Below are 20873 nucleotides of genomic sequence, written 5' to 3'. Positions count from 1 at the left end.
CTGTTAATCATCACTCTCCTCAAAGCACCCAAAACCTTGCTTCCTTGACTCTGTGCAATACCTCGCACTCCATCCCACCAACTACAGCCACATCACAACCCAAGTACCTTAACTTTGTGAGACTTTAGGAGTTCCAAAACATTTTGAGCATCAACACAAAAGGATACAACGCCATCAAAGTCATCGCCGCACCAGTGGAGCAATTGCTCGAACCTAGTCTTGTACTTCCCTCCCGATTGGCTCTCTCCAATCAGCGACGAGTAGGTGGCGAAGATGACGCCCTTCTTCACGCTGCCGTTGTGTTTGGAGGAAATCTTTCCGTACTTGAACTGGGAAGAAAAAAAAGTGAAGTTGAGTCACACTGTGAAGTTTAAAGTAAGTGGAAATATAGAGCCAGTTTCTTGTTCCATTCAAATGATTCAGTCCCTGGAATGGAGCAGCTTCACCAGAATATTATGTAATCGTAGGAAAATATTAATTACACATATCCTAGCTCGCCTGGTTAAACATACACAGCCACTTTTAAGTGACTACATTGTTTAAAAAGTAAATAAGTCATACACATGCATTGTAATACAGAACATCACATAGTGGATGGTGAAACATTTGCGAGCTCAACAGCCTCTCCAATGCACCAAAAAAAAAACTACAGCTATGTTTGCTTTAAAGTATGCAAAATGACCCCTACCTTGTTCAGAGAATGGACCTGGATGTTCTTGGCCCCAATGTCCCTCAAATCTCGCTCTGCATCGTACTTCAAGTCATTAGAAACACTAAACCTACACCCAGGAAATTCATATTAATTCCATTTGTAAATGTGACATAGACCCGAAATAATCATCGACAGATTTACCAAAGTGATCTTTTCCTGCCCAGGAGGTAGTTCTCATAGATAATACCAGCAATTGTGCGGCCTTTCCCCACACCAGCCCCGTCACCGATCAGGTATGCCGCTCGATCGCCGCTTGGCAGGAACGTCTCGTGTTGCTGAAGCAGCAAAATGGTTTTATGTTACAAACGATCAAGTCGAACATCAATGATGAGGAGTGAGAGTTGCTAAACCCACCTGGGAGGCATACGTGATAGCTTCCAGTTGCAAAGCAGACAGGCACCCACGATCGATGACCTCCTCAGGGATGCACAGCCGGTACCACACATCGGGCGGGTTCACGCTGGAAAGGGAGCTCGTCTCCACCACTGGGTCGGGATGCCGAAGCCCAACTTTCACTGAAAAATGCCATTACATAATTTCCTACCATTATTTTTTACTAAATATGTGAGACTTGGTCAATAAAGCAGCATTTGTGATGTAGCATTTTTGTGTAAAGTTCAGTTTGGCAAATAACATTACAATAGCTTTGAAACATCACCGTACTTTCTGGACTATAAGGCGCACCAAAAAAAAACTAATTGGCCAGAAAACTTAAAGTGCGCCTATATACACAGCATGATACAGTGGATAAGCCTGAAAATGCATGCATGCAGTATTTATAGGTGTTTACTATTACGGGATATTATCGTTTTTGAGCAATGATTGATCAATCAGTATTGATCACCGATAATTCGCAATACATTGTAAGCAACGGAATTTGCATCCGGGTTGTGGCAGTTACAGCACCGACACTTTTACTACTGGACCACCAGAGGTATGGAGGACATATGAAAAGGCATTAGAGCTCATTTCATTATCACACGATTAAAAAAACAAAACAAAAAACAACGAAAACAAGGTATTTCAACAAATTACTGTAGAAGGTCTTTTACGTACATCTTCATATTAAACAGTAATATTATTGACGCACAAGTGAATAGAGAACCAAATTCGCTATGCTAATTAGTATTTCTAGCACCAGGAGCAAATGGTCTGCAATTATATAGCACTTTTCAGGTCACTGAAGACCTCCCAAAGCGCTTTACAATGTGTTCCACACTTACCCAATAACACACACACACACACCAATAGTAATATCAGGGGCATTAAAGGTTCAGTGTCTTTCCCAAAGACACTTCAACATTTAATTCTGAGGAGCCGGCAATCAAACCTGCGACCTCTCGGTCCCAAGACAGGCCCTATATCTCCTGAGCTAATAGAAATAGTGTGATAATGAGATATGCTCTAATGCTTTTTCGCATTACATCAGTACCATTGGTGGTCTGGTGATAAGGTATCGGCGCTCTCACAGCTAGGACTTTGGCTTCAATCCCCAGTACAAAACAATGTTTAAAGGTTTTAATCAGGGACACTGATAAATCACAACAATAAAATCTGTTGCGCCTTATGTATGAAAAATAAATGACAAAAGACCAGTTTTAGGGGTGGGCATTATTACCCAGTGCACTTTCTTAGTTTGAAAAATACGGTCTTTTGAAAAAGAAAAAAATGTTAATTCTAAAACTTGGAAAACTTGCTTTGCAACAGTGCTCCAGCTTAAGAAGAAGAAAATAGGTAGCTGAGGTGGGCTTAAATTGATTCAAATTCAGTTCCCTGGTCTGATATAATGTTACAACTCCATACATACACTTCATCGGCATGTACTCTGCGTACGTCTCAGCGTGGCCCAACTCCTCTTCGTCCTCCTCCTCGGGCTCATCCTCCTCCCTTAACCTGGGCGCGTTCTGCACAGCGACAGGATTGGTGAAGACATCTGTCAGTTTTGGAAGACACCATCTTGCGGCATTTTGCGCTTACCAGGGAATGTGAAAAAGCGTGCATTTTGAGCTCCTCGTTACTCCAGGTTCGAACCATTTCTTTTCCTGGGATTTCCTTCTTGATGCCGTTGTTCATCTCACCTGAAGCGCCAAAACGGGCCACATGCTTATGAGTAACGCGCACACAAAGTCTACTTGGCATGAAATTAGAATACACATTGGAGTGACTGCAGGAACGTCAAACTCAGTTTGGCTCGCGGGCCGGATCCAGACTTTACGTTCTCGGATGGGCCGGATGAGTAAAAAAATGTCAATGCCAAATATTAAACTTTGCTTTTCAGTGCTGTGCTTTAACATGAATCCACAATTTGTCGCATATCCTACAAATTAGAATCACGGATCATAAGGGATCATTTCTAAGCACAATACATTTCGTCTGAAACAATGAAGGAAAAATATTTTCATGTTTGGAATTGAACAACAATTTGTTAATTCTAGCAATTGAGCAAATATGCTCGCCTCAGTCATCATACTGCCATGAAATAAATAAAAAATCAAAATAAGAGTTTGAGCAGTAAACGGGCAATAAAATCAAATCAAACTACTAGGCTGCCCCTACTGAAGGTGAGAAAATTCTGCAAAATATTGTATTGAACATGAAACCAGACTGGATGTCAACTCTTACAACTTTACTGCCCTCGAGCGGCAGGAAGGAACAATTGGTATGAATTAGTTTTTTTAAAAAGTCACAACATTTGATAGAAATGAGCAAGGGACTTGGATGAAATCATTCAACAGGCCAGATCTGGCCCACGGGCTGTATGTGTGACATGCTTGACTTACTGGGGCCTGTGGCTGTGGCCACAGGTGTGGCAATGTCCGGAGGTGGCTTGAGCTTCATGAGCTCTACCAGACTGTTGCCCTTCAGGCCTGAACCTTTTGCACCTCCAGCCCTGAGGAGGTCTTTTAACTGGATCTGTTCAAAGAGAGAGAGAAACAATTTGAAAAACTGCCTGAAAAGCCTGGCCAAAAACCACACATTTTTTTACCTGGTCATTGTTTGAAGGCACTGCTGTGGACGCTGAGGGGGTGTTGTTTGCGGAGGTCGGTGTGGACGAGTTACGCAGGGCGTTGTTGGCCAGGTGGACCACCTTGGTGACAGTGATGGTGTGTTTGACGGGGTTTCCACCGGACTGCTTGGTTGTGCCCGCGCCAAGTGACGGCAATTGATTAAGCTGATTTAAGACAAACGTGGTGGTTGATGGCTGAGGCTTGTGTGGCTGCAGGAAGAAAAAAAAAAGTAATATCTAAATGTTATCGTGCCCAAATATGAAAGTGTAAAGCAGGGTTTGCCAACCTTCTTGAAGCTGAGAGCTCATTTTGTTGTCACAGATTAGCTATAAGGACTATCAGTTTGATAAGGATTTCTAAAATAACGTATTATAACTATTAGTGTGCCCGCTTTGAGACTGGGAGGTCGCTGGTTCGCGCCTCGACCGAGACATACCTAATTGGTATAATGGCGGCGCCCTCTGGCTGCGGCTGCATCGACCCGCTACAACGGGTCAGGTGTATCGACATTTCGTTCTGTGTACATTGTTACAAAGAATGACAATACAAAGGAAATTATTATTATTATTATGTTGTTGCATTGTTTTTAACAGGTTGTAATTATCAGTTGTTAAAATAGGCCCTGTCAACCACTAAACATGCCAATTGGAAATCAAATTTCCTAAAACTTTTTCAGAACCAGTCTGTGGGCTACAAAGGCAGTAAGGCAGTGATCAAAAATCACTGGGCCGCAGACCCAGTGCCGGGCTGCGGGTCGTTGGAGACTGGGCCGCAAAACAAAGTAAAAAGTTGCTTTTTTTTCCCTTGTGCCATATTTGTGTACATGCGTTTTTCTTTACTTCCCCAAAAACTAAAGTACACAAGGTTTTACTACAGCATGAGTGGCAGTTTTTTCATATTTTAGCCGGGTTGCGATTTATATGTGAAATTATTAATACATTATTATATCAGTGAGTTAAAATGTTCTATCCCCAGTGGTGTACATCACTTCAAATGTTATTACCACACAAAACCGCAAGAGGGCGCTCTAGGCATGTGTTGACAGTTTCAACCTTGACTGCGATATGAACCCAGGAGGAAAAACGCATGTGTACCTCCAGGAAATACCAGGAGTTGTCTACCGGTAAAAGTGACACCAAAGATTAAGATTTTATTGAATTTAGTGATTTGGACTGAAACTGATAGTTTGCCAAACATGTTCTTTATGCTTTAGTTATCTAAATAATTTGATAATACCTGACAAGCATGTCTTAAGATATGCTTGAGTGCAAAATGTTAGTAAACCTTATTTTTTTATTTTAAATTGTCTTTCAAGATGACATAACTTTTTTAGTGTTGGATTTTATTAAATAAATTTCCCCCCAATACACAACTTAAAGTGCGATTTATTGATGTGTTTTCCTTCTTAATTGTGCATGTTTTGGCCGGTGTGACCTATACTCCAGTCAGACTTATAGTGTGAAATATACGGTCATTTGAATTTTATTAACAAGGATTGATTACTCGACAATTACCACTGACCACATTGGCTCTGAATTGGATGCAATGAGAATCAAACCTTGACTACAGTGGTGAGAGCCCAGAATCCTGACCACCAGACCACTTGGAATGTGGATTATTAAAGGAAAAGGCGCTAGATTTTATCTAACCATCACACTATTTTTTACTCACAGTGCCATGTTGTGCAATGCTGTAATGGAGCATTATGGGAAAGAGTACAGCCTAAACTGAGATTACATGATGTATTTAGGCTTATTATTACCATCAGTTATTATCATTTTATATATATATATATATCGCGGTTTAAAATGCAATACCCTAGTTGTGTATAGTTCTTATTTTAGATGTGAATACTTTATATTTACCATCTTTTTTTTTATATACTGTATACTTTACCAGGTGGAATGCAACCCTAATTTTGTTACAACAACCCAATCATAATAAAGGTGATTCTTGTTCGATGATTATTAATGTAATTCTTGAGCAGGGCTGTGAGAATATTTTCAGACATTAAACCGCTCCATGTTATAAAAAATTTGCGGACTATCGGTCTAAGGGGGCTACCGAGAGCCTGCGGACACCATGTTGGAGACCCCAGGTGCAATGTGTTTGTTTTGAATTTTAAACTATTGCAATTAAGAACATTCAAAAAAATCCTACCCTGATAGTCACGGTGGGACCTGAAGATTCAGTTCGAATGATGTCTCCAGACTCTGTCCCCAGGCCGCTGATTGAGATGGACTAAAAAACAAGAAAGAGCGTTATTAGCACACCAATTTTATTTGGAGGGATTTGTCTCTGGTGGGGAAAAAAAATTGAGGATAAACTACTCAATCACACCTGCTCAGGTGTGGAGGGCTGCGCGCCATCCGGAGAGTCGATGTCAAATATTCCAAAGTCGTTGGGGCAAATGCCGCTTTCGCTGAGAGCAGTGAGGAGTAAATCCTGTCCGGGATCCATCTGCAAGATGCAGAAGTCACAAAGTCAAAACAAGGTAGCTGAAATTTTAACACTTTGGGGTTTATCGAAAAAATAATTGGGAAAAGAAAAGTCAACTTCAATCTTTTTATTTTTTGTTACCTTAAAGGTGGACACAACCCAACATTTACAAAGCAATTATGATTTTGCCTTACAAAAAAAGACGGGCTTTGCTTGGTTGTTTTGAGCCAATTCAGTTTTTCTTAACGGGTGAATAAGTCTGCAGATCATTAACACAAATAGAAATTAATTTAAAAGCTTAAGCCAACCCACCCCCCGTATTTGCCAATATCTTGTTTTTACATTTTATTACCTGTTTATCCTGGAGTGCCACGTTCAATCTTGTTGTAAGCAAAAGACATATGGTTGTAATCATTTACAATAATGGCAATTCTATTCTACTCTTCATAAACAGGAAAGACCTGATAATAACAATGCAACAACATAGTTATATTCAGGAAAGATTCTTGTTATTTTTCGTCTGGTGGTCACGGTACAATTGTAGACTGCAAGACTTGGAATAGCTATATAGTCTACCTTAACTTCCATCTGAAAATACTTTTATTGAAGCAATCACTTAAATGTAAAAATAGTATATTAACCATCCACTTTTTATCCATTGAAAAATAGTCCATGCAAAAACATTCAGACAATAACAAATACTGGCTTAAGGGCCATTTTTATTTTATTCCTATGATAAAGTTTTTTTTCTAGATTTCTTCTTACCCTCAAGTGTAGATCCAAATATAAAAATGAACTAGCTGTATAGTCTATCTGGATACAAGGAATATTAATAAAGCAACCATTTTACAAAATATAATTTCATTAATTTAATATCCATTTACTGTATGCACTGACTTGAAACCACAAAATATCCTTTTCAATAAGAACGGCGTGATTAAACTATGCGACTTTGGGTATGTCCACGATTCATCTCTACTCTGGCAGGAAATTTTCCTCATTTATTTCAAATACACTTTTGTTTTACTTGTTTGGCTACATTATTTGTCAAATTCTTGTTTATATATTACTGAAATGAGAAAAAGAATACTTAAAAAGGAAGTTATCTGTCATCTGATATTCAATATTCGCAATTATACAATATACTCAATATTCATAAAGCAGCTACTGGTTACATTTAATGAACTACAAGTGAAAATACACGTTTTCCCTGTTGATATAAGATCTAGTATAAGTATTGTCGCATGTAGTTGCCCATCAAAACAGAGGTCCGGCTAATCTCTGAAGGCAGGATAACGCGAAAAGGTTTTTGAGTTTTTCCTTGCCCTCATGTAGGTTTTAGATCAAGGGTGGTGTAATAATATTCTGTAGTGTGCAATAATCTGTGGTCTGTGCAACCCTTCGAGACTCCTTGTGATAAAAGGTTATACAAATAAACATGACTTGACTGAATACAGCAAGTTTCTGACATTTTTCTTCGGGATTCAGATGGAATTAGTGTACAATTTACATTACAGCCTGATTTTAGACTACTAAAATCAAAAGTTCTGTGAAATAAACCGATTGCTGCTTAAAAACCTTGCTAAATGACGCAGCACTGGCTTGATAAATTCCCCCAATTTGAGTCATTTTTGTGCTTAAAATATGCATACATCGATATTAAAGAGACACGTGTTTTCTTAGTCCAACTTCCGGATTACGTCGCTGTTAACAACTCATAAAAGGAGCACTTTTTGGCTTTCCATGATCTTTAAAACAAACACGTTTTCATTAAACATGCAAAGTTATGATAGTTGAATTGGCTCGGCGTTTTATTTTGTGGAAAATTAGCCTTGAGCGTGGTTTTTATTTATAATTCGTCTTGACTGTCCCCGGGCAGGGTGACACAGCTCCGGTCATGCTAACTAGCTTGACAATATAAATCGAAAGCGAATCGTTTTTCAACATTTTTTGAAAAATAGTCGATACAAACAACAAAATATTCGTTAAATAACAGTGATCACATAAAAGAGTAAACACGTTGTCATTGTGCTTGCTTAATAGCCCTGGAGATCAATGTCAGCACCTGAACGCAACAAATTATTCTTGCACGTTTTTTAAATGATTTTTCACATTAATGTTGCAGGGTCAATTGTAATATGAATTAAGTACGAAGAGGTTGCAAAGTAATAATATAAATAGAAGACCCGTGACTTAGTAAACAGCCCCGGCGAACTCGCAATGTCAGCGGCGCTCTATAACGTAACAAGCTGGTAACTACGATAAATTGTGTAGAATTTATACAGTTTCTAATGGGTATATTGGAGCTTTAGCAAGTCCCTGAACGCAACTAGGGAGGCGTTCGGTGGCAGGGTGTTAGTATTAGATAACAGAAGACAGTTTCCCAAGGGCAAACACAACGGGCGTTCGCTGGCGAACACTCCCCGTCAAACAGCACTCAAACGCGGCTAAGTCTGTTGCTTTGCCTCGCCTGTTCGTGGCTCAGCTAAGCTAACGCTAGCAAACACTCAATAGCGAGAAAAAGGCAGTCGCAGCACATTGGGTATTTATTTCCAAACCACTAGGTGTAGTCTCTTATGTGCAGTAATTTCTCTTCTAACCGATAGTACCGCGAAAGCTTACTTGAGAGGCGGTAGACGGAGCGCTGTCTGTCCGCAATGAGTTGCGCCTCGCAGCGCTCGTTCGGTTGTTGTCCTGTCCCCGCCGCCGCGTTCACGCCATTTTCTTCTTCGTCTTTTTTTTTTAATCAAGCGGAGCGCCGCATGCCGGTCACGTGACGTGGAGTAGGCCTCTCGCCGCCTGCGGTTCGTCTCCCTCGGTGTTCGACGGCTTCGTCCCCGCGTGGGTGCGGAAGCCGCGTTTCGGTAGTCGTAGTGGCCGCGGCGCCGCGATAGCGCGTCGGCACAAAGGATAGAAGAGGCGGCCTTTGATGCTTTTGACGCAAACGACAAACATCGCAACGGTCAAACGTGGGAGCGGGGCGTCACGTGACCCTGGGCGAGTCTTGATTCTTCTTCGTGTCGCGGAGGGGGTGGAATTGACGGCTGGGGAATGTAGCGCCATCTGTTGAACTGGATTTGGACTACAGAGCACATACGTTTGGGAAAGTGAGTCCAACTCAAGATGGTTTTCACAACTAATACTAATTGCTTTATTATTGTTTATAATGTATTAGTGTTGCTTAATTTACTTATACATTCATTTTGAACAGAATATTACTGTTTTTCTTCTTCATTATTTTTCCTTTTTCTTCTTTGTTCGCCTCTCTTCACTTCGTTTTTCATGCTTTTTTTCTTAGTTCTCGATTTTCCCTTTTTATTTTATATTTTTATTCTTTTTTGTTGTTTTTTCTCATAGCTTTTTATTGTTTTTTAATTTCTTTTTACTCTTTCGTATTTTTTCTGCTTGATTTATTCTTATTATTTTTCCTATATTTTCCCCTTTTTTCTTTTATTATTGTATGTCTTTTTTCCTTAATTTTTAATTATTTTTATTGCTTTTTACTCTTTTCCTTATTTCTTCTTGCTTGTTTTCTCATTATTTTTTCTTTTTTTTGTTATTTTGTTTTTTTCCCTTAGCTTTTTGCTTCTTATTATATTTCCTCTATTTTACCCTTTTTTTCTTTTATTATTGTATTTCTTCTTTCCTTAATTTGTCATTATTTTTTATTGCTTTTTTATCTTTTCCTTATTTCTTCCTGTTTGTTTTTTCATTATTTTCTTAATTTTAGTCTTTTTTAGTTTAGTCTTTTTCCACTTAGCTTTTTGCTTTTTCTTTTCATTCTATTTTATTCTCTCTTTTTTTGTCTTCTTTTTTTCCTAGCTTTCTCTTTTCTTGTTTTTCCCCTCTCCTTCTTACTTTTTACTGCTTTTTCCTTCTTTTTTCATTTTTTTTCTTTTATTCTTTTGTTTCTTTTATTTTCACTTCTTTATCCCGTGCATATTTTATTGTTTTCTTCTTTGGTTTGTCTTTTTTTTTCAGACACTCCTCACCACTACATCCAGTTTTTCTTTGGGTGGGCAAAGCGTGTCCCTGGTAATGCCCTGGGGTCCAACTTATATCAATGGTGGGCTGTCACGGACTTCAAGGCTTTCTCTGCTGGCCTAAAAAAGATCTTTATCATGTGATATAATTATGTTTTGTCCTTGAATACCTATTAAATAGTTCAAAAATTGTCTGTCAGCTTCCTTACATTGCTTTCCCCCTGGTTGCGCTGTTTCCGAATGTGTGCTTTCGAAAGTTGGGGTGTGTAGTTTGAGGTCTTCTTAAAAAGTTTAAAATGAAATCTTTTCTCTATTGAATACGTGCTGACTATCCACAACTGAGTTCAAAGAGCCTATTTGGTTTTATTTTACTTTTATCATCAATATTTCAGACACGGAGCGCATTAGGCTGGAGGAAAGGAAGCAGGGGTATGGACGGAAGGAGAGTGGTTTCAGCGCATGCTCGAAGTTTTCTTTATTCTAGGCTGAAAATGGTGAAAGTAAGAAAAGGACTCCTTCAAATATAGTCCAACCCCAGCACAAACCCCCAAGAAGAGACACATACATGCACGCGCCATACAAGCAGCTTGGCAGGCTGCCAATGATGATTTCAGTACAATATTTTTGAGGGTTATGCACACCACACAAAAATTTGTGAAGGCCCTATGGCATTATATCAATCTTTGAGAAAGCTGTTGATTCATCCAACCAGATTACGAGCTGACGTTTGAGAGCCCTCTAGCGGGCCTTGAGAAACGTCACCGTTTTGACAAACTATGATTGGATAGGGGGCGATAATCTACCTAAACGATCATGCCAACAGTTGTTAGAGCTGTTTAAGGAAATGATACTGTAGTGTTGATTTAATAGGAAAAGGTCAGACAAATCGGAAGCAAGCAAGCCCTTCACAAGCGGGCAAAGCTTTTGTCCGCCACTTTCAGCTTAGAGGTAAGATCCAAGTCCAGATCTGAATTTCAGGCCGGTCAGGCCCAATACGTCAGTCACTACGTTTGAGTCGGGGCGAGCTTCTCTCTCGCTGACTTTTTTTTTTTTTTTTTTAAATCATTCACCCGTCATTGTTTTTCAATTTAGACAGGCTTTATGTGTTGCGCTGTCTGGGGCTCTTGACATGGGGTGGGTATGTTTGTAAAAACAATATCCACATAATACCCAGAATAAATATCCATAAAACCCAAGGCTCATAGGTAACCCAATGTTGATATTAGCTCAGTAGCCTAGATGGTAGTGTGCCCGCTTTGAGACTGGGAGGTCGCTGGTTCGCGCCTCGGCCGAGTCATACCTAATTGGTAAAATGGCGGCGCCCTCTGTTGGCTGCGGCTGCATCGGCTCGCTACAACGGGTCAGGTGTATCGACATTTCGTTCTGTGTACATTGTTACAAAGAATGACAATACAAAGGAAATTATTATTATTAAAAGTGCTGATATGGTCCCATAAAATCAGCAGTGAAAGCCAATGTTGAAGTGAAATTCTTTCAAATGGTCATCGTTATTTACTAAAGAAAAAGTGTGTAGAAAGTGAGTAAGTTGAGTAAGGATGATACAACAATGCAACCAGTCCAACTATAATAGCATTGCATTAGACCACAGGTGTCAAATAGGCAGCCCGCGGGCCAGATCAGGCCCGCTAAGGGATTGAATCCGGCCCGCGAGACAACACTCAGAGAAGCGCAAGAGAAAAACAAGCTGCAGGTTGAAATATGTCAACTTGATGTTGCCAAAGCCAGGTGCGTCTCACAAAGACACTGTGCTTGTATTTCTCTCTCTCTCTCTTTATTTCCCACACCTTTTCTCCCACTCTGTCTCTTTCACTCTCTGTGTCTTTCTTTTTCTCTTCCTTTCTTGCTCTTTGTCTCTTTCTCTCTCTGTATCTTTTAACCTCTTTTGCTCTAACTTCCTTTTCTGTCTTTTCTCTTTCTCTTTTCATGCCCTTTGCGCTTTCTTTTCTCTTTTCTCTCCTTCTGTCTTTTTATTTCTCTTTGGATTTCTTTCTCTCCCTTTCTTTCCCCCTCTCTCACGACTTTTTATCTTTTGTTTCTCACGCTCTCTCCCTCTTTCTCTTTTTCTTTCTTTGTCCCGCCCTCTCTTCTTATCCCTCCCTCTTTCTCTTATTTCTTTATCTCTTTTTCTTTCTCTTTAATCTACTAGTCCGGCCCCCGACAGAATGTTTGTTCTATCGTGTGGCCCCCGAGTTAAAATGAGTTTGACACCCCTGCAGTAGACCGTGCCCAGAGGGAAAAAAATGGATAGAATTCGTTGTCGACAGTACCCAGAAATGGAGCTCTTCGAGTGGTTTGAAGCCAAGAGACCAAATGGATATGGTGTGTCTCGGCAACGTGTTAATTTGCAAACTCTCAAGATTGCACAAGCTAAGAAATATAAAGGGTTCAGGAAGCCCACGGGTTAATGTAAAGGTTTTCTTCATTTTCTTTCATTATGTGGCTATTTTAAAGGGACAGTGTGTAATATTTAGCACTCCCTGGTGGTACGAGAAACATTCATTCAGTGAAAAAATTGATTTGAATAACAGGCAAATACATGACTTTCATACCAATGTTAATTTTAATAAAAAAAAATCATAGGTCAAGAAATTTGTATTTCTTTTACAGAGTGGTATGTTTTCAAAGATACTCTCAACTTTATTTTATTCTTTCGTGTTGGTTGATTTGTTGCTCACTGTGCCTTTAAAACGGCACGGTCATCTTCAACGATGACTGTACAGCAAGTTAGAAAATTAACGTTTGTCTTGATCTGTTGCGACACAAACACTAATTAAGTGTGTTTTATTTATAAATCAATCAATAAAGAGTTAAATAGTTCATACGCTTAATTATTTGTATTTATTTCGTTCACAAACATATGCGTGTTTAATACCGGAAGTGACGACATTGATTTCCTCGTGGCTCTAGTTTTGAGACAAACTTTTTAAAAATATCAGTAGTCAATTTTTTGTAAATATATACACAATATAGCTGCACTGTTTAGAATGTATTGAATAATTAAAATAAAAACTAATAATAATAATATTAATAAGTATAGTACAGTAGACTGTAGGGGACGCTATTTCTCCTTCTTGCCGTTTGCATCATATTGTCGAGGAAAAAAATGGCGAACTTGTCGTAGCAGTAGTAGAAGCCAATTTGGTTGGAGTTGCTGTGAAGGTGAGACGGGGGACTGTTTAATCTCCTCGCACTGGAGATTTTAGTCCTCGGAGGCACCGGGGAGGCGGAGGAGAGCCGAGCGTGGAGCCTCGGGGAACCGCTCGTCTATCATGAACGGGGTAAGTTTTCGACATGTTTGACACAATAAACCCCATTCTTCTCTAGCGAGAAACAACCAAAATGGACAACTTCAGACTTCTGGGGTATAGTTCTACAACACAAAATGGAGAATATATGTATTGGCTAACCAAAACAAAAAGGAGCAACTATTTTTAATAACTAAAATAACTATTTGTGCCTGACAGCTTACCTCACGTTCAAGTCCATTTAAAACAACCAAACTAGCACACTTCAAGCCGAGAAAATGTCTCTTAAGGACGTAGTATTATTTTTAAAAATATATTTAGTTATTTGCCACTTGTATCGTATCAGGCCTGTCGTAACTGAATGTTTAAAGGGAACCGTGGGAGTGGGCGTGGTTCTGCACTGTGGATTTTTGGGAATCATACGAGAAGTGTGCAGCCATGTTGAGTGTGGCGAACTTAAAGGGACAGTGTGTAACGTGTAGTGCCTCCTAGTGGCACAAAAAAACTTTCGTTCAGTAGAAAAAAAACCTTCATTTGAATTCCAGGCATAAATACCCAAACTATCGTACCCATGTTAATTTTTATAAATATTCATAGGTAGAGACATTTGTATTTCTATTATACAGTGGAATCCCTACCCAGTGTCGCTGCCTCGTTTGTCTGGCATCCTGCTGCTATGCTGTACTCCGTGGCACTGGTTTTTGATTGCATTAGACAAAACAACGGCTTCTAGTGCTCAAATATTACACTGGGGCTCTGAGATGAACTGTTATAAGAGAAATATGTCGTTAAATTGAACTAATCATTTATACTTCGAGTATGATTATTGTTTTACTTAAACATAAATATTTAGAAAACTTACAGTGTACCCCAGGGATACGACATTAATCTGTTCTGAGGTGGTGATCGCAAAGTAAAATTGCCTTGTGTTGTGCGTGTTACTGAAATAAAAAAGTAATAAGTCACTTATTTCATTATAAAAGTAATCTGGTTAGCTATCTATTCATATATACTTGCATACACCAGCAACCTGTGGAAGCAGTTCATATTTCTTGGCTTGTGCCATTGTTACTGCTTCCAAAAGTACACTATTCAATCTTACCTTTATAGACCGAATTCATCATACACATGAACACCGCAAAATTTTAATTTTATACGTTTATGGGCCTGCAAAATTATTTGATATGATGCTGCATATTGGGAAAAATGAAGAGGGGCTGAAAAAATAAATTATTCCTGTAAAATGAAAATGTGTAAGGCAGGAATGCTGTATACCGCGCTCTACTGTATATTTCTCTTTAATTCTTTCTGGTCAACACAGTGGATGATTGATTAACATGTCCGCCTCGCATTTCCGAGATCTTTGGTTCAATTGCAGGGGCTGTCTTTCAGTTAGTTTTTTATTCCATTTGACGTGCTTTTTGGGGTACTTCAGCATTCATTTTGGTGACAACTTTTGGACCCATTCATCTATTCATTATCTGCATTGCTTATCCTCATAAGGGTCGCGAGGATGCTGGAGCCCATCTCAGCTATATTTGGGCAGTGGACACCCTGAACTGGTTGCCAGTCAGTCGCAGGGCACACAGAGACAGACAATTCACTCGCTTTTTCACACCTAGGGACAATTGGACTGGCCAGTTAACCCAACTTGCGGAGTGCCTGAAGGAAACCCACACAAGCACGGGGAGAACATGCAAACTCCACACAGGAGGTTTGATGTCATGACCTCAGAACTGTGCCGCACATTTTAAAGGCAAAAGCTGGGATGTTTGGGAGCATGAGGAGCACATTGCTCAAAATCATCCACCTTATGTTGTAGGATTTTGACCTCCCCTTTTTTGATAATCTGTCAATGTGGCTCGATTTCCTCTTTGATATTCTCATTCTTGCATGTTTTTCTCAAGTTTCTGTTGTGTTCATAACATAGTTGCTAAGAATGAGTTTGAGTGAGTGTTTGTCTTATGATTGGATGGCAACCAGTCAGGGGAGATCTGCCCAAAGTCGACCGGGAGGGGCTCCACCATCCCAGGGACCTTTGTGAGGATAAGCGGCTGGAAAATGAATGAATATTTATTTCTGAAGTGAACATTTCTACAGACATACGTTGATTCTCGTTTTCACATCCGCAGGAAATCATATGCAATCAACGCAGCATTTCAAGTTGCCTCCATGAAAAGGGGGCACAGGAGGGAGGATGCCCTTCCCTGTTTTGCCATAGAAATAACATCCGAAAGCTTGGTGAAGGTAAAAAATCCTCCTCTGATGATTTTGTGAAAGACGGACCAGGGTTTTCCTTGCTCATACTGAGGTTCACACAAACCTGTATACAGAGATCCATCAGTTTTCACGGTGCGAAGGCATTGACTTGTACCTGTCTGCTGTTTGACTGACAGTATTCAGCAGCCTATCACAATCGCTCACACAGTCATGCCCACCCAACACACAGGAATACAACCTGCCTTACAATAAAGACAATTCAATTCCAAATCCCTGAAGAAGTTAGCCCGCGATAACTGAAGCGCAAAGTACAAGGGGGGTCTCTCTAATATATACGAGCTAGGCCTAGAAAAACCGCTGATGTAGAACAAATAACACAACAGCTGACAAATCAAGACTCGTTTCCCTTTCAACCAGGTCAGATAGCGAACGGTTTCTGCCCAACAACAAAAGATTGCAACTCTTCCGAAGCAGCAAAGCAGCTGCCATCTTGCCTGTCAGATGAATGTTCTCCGCCTCTCCAGTTTCAACATCGCCTTCAGACTGCAAGTGAGCAGTTTGCGACCAACAGACCTCCGGCTCCTTTGCACAGCAGCAACCAGAGCGCACCCGTGTCTTGCCGCCACCAGAAAAAGAGAGCAACGTCAAAAATGTGTGCCCCCCACCCCCATACTTACATTATTATCATGCAATGTCTAATGCATTGTTTGTATTTCTACGGTCTCCAAAAAGCACCAGGGGGAAAAACGCCCAGAACAGAAAACTTACCGACTTCTTTCCTATAAGAAGGAGCTCTCGAAAAAGTAAAGCAGAGCTCAAGGTAACCCAAAGTTTTTTTTCTCAGTTCTGATCCAGATTGGATATATGTAAAATATTTAATTCTGGCTCTACTCATCTAAACACTAATACATTTACTGTAGTTGAGAAAATGGATTTTGTCATTTGTTGTTCGTAAAAAAAAATCTCAATTTTATACCTTAGTTTGATCAATAATCAATAACAATCCAATAAGCTTCCCTTTTGTGTGCAGTGTGAACAAAAGCACCTCATCGACCATCTCATCACAAATGGGATCGAGGAAGGAATGCAGGTAAGGACCTCTCTCAAGTTTTTAAAGTGAATCCAAATTGGATTTCAATGGCGCATTTGACCATGTTTTTACTTCAGGTTAAATTCGACAATGATTTAAAAGCACACACATAAACAGCGGGACGTCAACATGTGACACATTCATTTGAATCCAGATCAGGTCCAGATTTGTCACGAACCTAATTTGATCAAGTTTTGTCATTGTATGAGAACACAGACCGAAACAACAATTATAACAGCAAACCTTTATGAGTAAAGTTATATGACAGTGGAGGGTTCAAAGCTTAATCCAGATTTGAGCCAGATGTCACATTTAGAAGCAATGTAAATGTATAAAGTGAATTTGTTTTTTGAAAGTGTGAGTAAGAGGGAAACGTAATAATCCTATTTAAATTAAGTTTTGTCTCTGGACTCGTTCTGTGTGATAATCTCGACATGAATTATCATTTAAACAGCAAATCTACATGAGTAAAACATAATAACAGTGGAGGGGAGCTTAAAATCTGGTCAAATTTAGATTTGATTCAGATGTCTCATTTAAAAGCAGTGTAAATGACCCCCTTCAACATTTTATTTTGAAGGTGAGGCACATGGAGGGAAAGGGCCAAGCTGTGTTTGCCTACGTCAAAAAGTGTCACATCTATTCGAATCCAGATTCGTAATGATCCAAATTTGATTCATTTTTGTCAGTCCATGTGTGAACCCCGACATGATTAAAAACAATTATTAAATAATAAAACTTACCAGTGTAAAACCTTATAGCAGTGAGGGGATATTAAAATCCAATCGAATCCAGATTTGATCCAGATGTCACACTTAAAAGCAATGTAAACGCAATCCATGTCCTTTTTAATTCTGAAGGTGAAGCACATGGAGGGAAAGGGCCGAGCGGTGTTTGCCGCACGAGGTTTCCGGAAGGGCGAGTACGTCGTGGAGTACCACGGCGACCTCTTGGAGAGGGCGGATGCCAAAAAACGGGAGGCGGAGTATGCCCAGAACCCTGAAACGGGCTGCTACATGTACTATTTCCAGTACCTCTGCAAAGCGTACTGGTAAGTGCTCACCTATTTTACTATGGCTTGCAGGGCCTTGCAAAAGTATCGGCTCCCCAACTATTTTTTGACATATTGCCATATTTCCGGCTTCAAACTAAAGTTATAAAAGACTAAGATATTTTTAAGAGTCAACAACATGTCAGTCATAATCAGTAACTGAAACAAAATTCATGCAACATTTTATAGTGTGCTAAGAAATAAAAAAATAGAAAAGTAAGCGTTGCACATACTTTATACAACTGACTTTTGCTGCAATCACAGCCACAAGTCTTTTTAGGTATGTCTCTATTAGTTTTGCACATCTTGAAATCGAACTATTCACGCATTCTTCCTTACAAAGCAGCTCAAGTTTGTTAAAGTTTGATCGTTTGTGCACAGCATTTTTCAGATCTCTCCACAAATGCTCTATAGGATTGACGTCCAGACTTTGGCCTGGTCATTCTAACACCTTTATATTGTTAGTTTTAAACCATTCCACTGTAGATTTTGCTTTATGTTTAGGGTCGATGTCCTGTTTGAAGAGGAACCTGGTCCTCATTTTCAAGTTTCTTGCAGACTTTTAACAGATTTTCTGCCAGAATTGCCCTATATTTTGGCTTCAACCATGTTTCCATCAACTCTAACAATGTTCCCAGTCCCGGCAGAGGCTACCACCACTATGTTTGGCAGTAGGGATGGTGTTTTCAGGGTAATGTGCAGTGTTACTCCCACGTCAAATGTAACGCTTTGCATTCACCCCAAAAAGTTCAATTATGCTCTCATCTGACCAGACTTCCTTATCCTACATGTTGTATGTGTCTTCTTGCAAATGCAAAACGGACCTTTTTATGGCATTCTTTCTAAATGGGTTTTCTCCTCACTACCCCTCCATAAAGGGCAGATTTATGCAGAGTACGTCTTAGGGTTCTCTTACGCAAAGATTGTCCCACCTCAGCCTTGTATGGCTTCAGGTCATCCACTGTGATAATGATCCTCTTGGTTGCTTGTCTGATTAGTTTTCTCATTGCTTGGGTCAAAAGTAGGATGGCAGTGGTTTTATGCTCTCTCTATTTTATTACTATTGATTGCACAGTGCTCCAGGAGATGTGTAAATGTTGCAAAATCTCCTTGTATCCCATTCCTGCTTTGAACTTTTTCACAAATTTAGCCTGAACCTGTCTGATGTGTTCTTGGGTCTTCAAAATGCTGTCTGTTCCCCAGTGACTCATTTCTGAGCCAATCACAGAGCAGACAGTTGCACTCTGGCATTGTTAAGTTGACACTGGGTCAATCAGATGTCATCAGGGAACTTCTGGAGTCTGTTGGCTGAGCTGAGAGAAGGGGGGGGGCAATATTTTTGCAACATCAACTTTTCAATTTTTTTTCATTATAAATATAATCTAATATGTTGATATAATCCCGTTTTTGGCATAATTGTGACTCAAAAGTTGTTGATTCTTAGAAAATATGTTTTTATTTGTGTGAAGCTGAAAATGGGACAATACGATCAAAAATTCTCGGGGGGAACTTCATGTTTACGTACGAATTTTTTGGATGAACGACGTGTCTTCTTGCACGCAGCGTGGACGCCACCAAAGAGACCAACCGGCTGGGGCGTTTGATCAACCACAGCAAAAACGGCAACCTGCAAACCAAACTGCACGACGTGGACGGCGCACCTCATCTCATCCTGGTGGCGGCTCGGGACATCCTGGAGGGCGAAGAACTCCTCTACGATTACGGCGACCGCAGCAAAGAAGCCATCGCTGCTTACCCCTGGCTCAAGCACTAGCCTGCAGGGGAAACTCTTTCTTTTTCATTATCATTATTTATAAGCACTAGTACAAAAAAGACTGAAAAGGTTGATGCTTACATTTTAGCGAATCAATTTTTGGGAGTAGTACACATTCTGGTGTGTGTTTTTTTTTTTTTTTTTAAACTTGTTTTTTGATGTGCACGGTTTCTGTAGATGACCTCACTTGGGCTTTCTTCTGCAGGTTTTTATACTTCCAAGGACCCCTCCCCCTCCCCAACACACTAGGGCACTGTTTTAAAAGGATAATGTGTTTAATGTAGAAATTACTCCACAAGGTATCATTGGAAATTTTGGCGCTCCGATCTTTATTTTTATTTTATTTTTCTACGGCGATCACATTGAAGGTTTTGGTGTTGTTTCTGTTATTTTTATTCTTATAATTTTTTGGCAAATATTGTTTTAAATTTAATTTAAACGGCTGTTGCAGTGGTGTCGTCTACATCTGGGCCACCCTGAAAATAAAATAAGCGACTAATTGATTGAATAAAGTGATTTTTTTTTAAAGGTTAAAAAAAACCTTTTAATTGGGTTTTGTGCATTTATAGATATTAAATATTAAGTGCAAAATATGCATTGTTTTTGCAAAACAAATTACAGTATTTTCCAAACTGCAAGGTGCACCTGATTTTTAAGACGCACCTTCAAAATATTTCTCTGTTAGCTATTAATTTCATATATAAGGAAAACCTGACTGTGAGGCGCATTAAATAAAAACTAGTGTTGCTTTTAAAAAATTGGAAAATAAAAAACTATTTTCATAGAACATAAATATAAGGAAATCTGCAATTAATAGTTAACCATTTGTAGAAGCATTTTTTTCTATCGTTTTGGATTTCTAATTTTTTGTACTGTGCTGTTCTATTAGGCACACAATATTATATGTGCTGTCTAATGGTCATTTTTTTTGTTTTTAGGAGCGCCTCATATAAATGAAATACGGTATTTTTCTGTTAAATGCCCATGGAGAGCAAACAATTATTATTGTTATTTAAGAATTTTCTATCAAATTATGTATTTTACTGTATTAAGTTTTGAAATAATGAGAACTAAATGTTTTTTTTTTTATTTAAAAAAGCTAATTCAAATAGTTAAAATGCAAATTTAAACTGTATAAAGAAGTCAATACGGAATTAAATTTTTTTGATCATTCTCATTGTAATTTATAAAGTCTTAACATGAATTTCCGAATTTATTGTGAGCCGAATGTCATGAAAACAAGCTCCGAGCAAAATAATCGTAACAAAAAGTCTGGAAACAAATTCATGAAATGATCAGGTAAAATAATAGTTATCTGTTCAACCACCAC

General features: G+C 39.3%; 2 protein-coding genes and 1 long non-coding RNA gene across 3 annotated transcripts in view; 2 read left to right on the top strand and 1 right to left on the bottom strand.

Moving 5' to 3' along the window:
• The window catches only part of sbno1 (strawberry notch homolog 1 (Drosophila)), a 34471-nt gene extending 25315 nt beyond the window's left edge, over window positions 1–9156 (bottom strand). Inside the window, exons 1-11 of the mRNA XM_088355813.1 lie at window positions 8782–9156; window positions 6061–6180; window positions 5881–5961; window positions 3699–3929; window positions 3493–3625; window positions 2690–2790; window positions 2520–2616; window positions 1067–1227; window positions 854–987; window positions 689–779; window positions 168–329 (exon numbers count right to left, since the gene is read on the bottom strand). Coding sequence (XP_088211939.1) covers window positions 168–329; window positions 689–779; window positions 854–987; window positions 1067–1227; window positions 2520–2616; window positions 2690–2790; window positions 3493–3625; window positions 3699–3929; window positions 5881–5961; window positions 6061–6180 — 1311 coding nt within the window. The 5' untranslated portion in view covers window positions 8782–9156. The remainder of the gene's footprint in view (window positions 1–167; window positions 330–688; window positions 780–853; window positions 988–1066; window positions 1228–2519; window positions 2617–2689; window positions 2791–3492; window positions 3626–3698; window positions 3930–5880; window positions 5962–6060; window positions 6181–8781) is intronic.
• Window positions 8573–10334, top strand: LOC148350378 (uncharacterized). Its single transcript, XR_015853031.1, has 2 exons — window positions 8573–9266; window positions 10141–10334. It is a non-coding gene; the product is annotated as an uncharacterized LOC148350378 (long non-coding RNA).
• Window positions 10335–13056: 2722 nt separating this feature from the next.
• On the top strand, window positions 13057–20766 carry kmt5aa (lysine methyltransferase 5Aa). The gene is made up of 7 exons (XM_088319944.1): window positions 13057–13441; window positions 15541–15655; window positions 16046–16280; window positions 16361–16448; window positions 16659–16718; window positions 17579–17769; window positions 19333–20766. The coding sequence occupies exons 1-7, from the start codon at window positions 13433–13435 to the stop codon at window positions 19541–19543; spliced, it is 909 nt and encodes a 302-aa protein (XP_088176070.1). The 5' UTR covers window positions 13057–13432; the 3' UTR covers window positions 19544–20766.
• Window positions 20767–20873: the final 107 nt, after the last annotated feature.

Source organism: Urocampus carinirostris, chromosome 16, assembly GCF_059441175.1.
Source record: "Urocampus carinirostris isolate Australia breed hairy pipefish chromosome 16, RoL_Ucar_1.0, whole genome shotgun sequence".
In the NCBI taxonomy this organism is placed as follows: domain Eukaryota; kingdom Metazoa; phylum Chordata; class Actinopteri; order Syngnathiformes; family Syngnathidae; genus Urocampus; species Urocampus carinirostris.
The sequence above is the reverse complement of the archived record's forward strand: the minus strand, read 5'-3'. Positions and strand labels throughout refer to the sequence as shown.

What these genes read in the sequence shown, in the direction of transcription:
- kmt5aa (XM_088319944.1), top strand. An exon ending in AAGAGAGCAACGTCAAAAAT is followed by an intron (nt 16,281 to 16,360) that starts GTGTGCCCCCCA and finishes GTCTCCAAAAAG; the next exon opens with CACCAGGGGGAAAAACGCCC. An exon ending in AAAGTAAAGCAGAGCTCAAG is followed by an intron (nt 16,449 to 16,658) that starts GTAACCCAAAGT and finishes TTTTGTGTGCAG; the next exon opens with TGTGAACAAAAGCACCTCAT.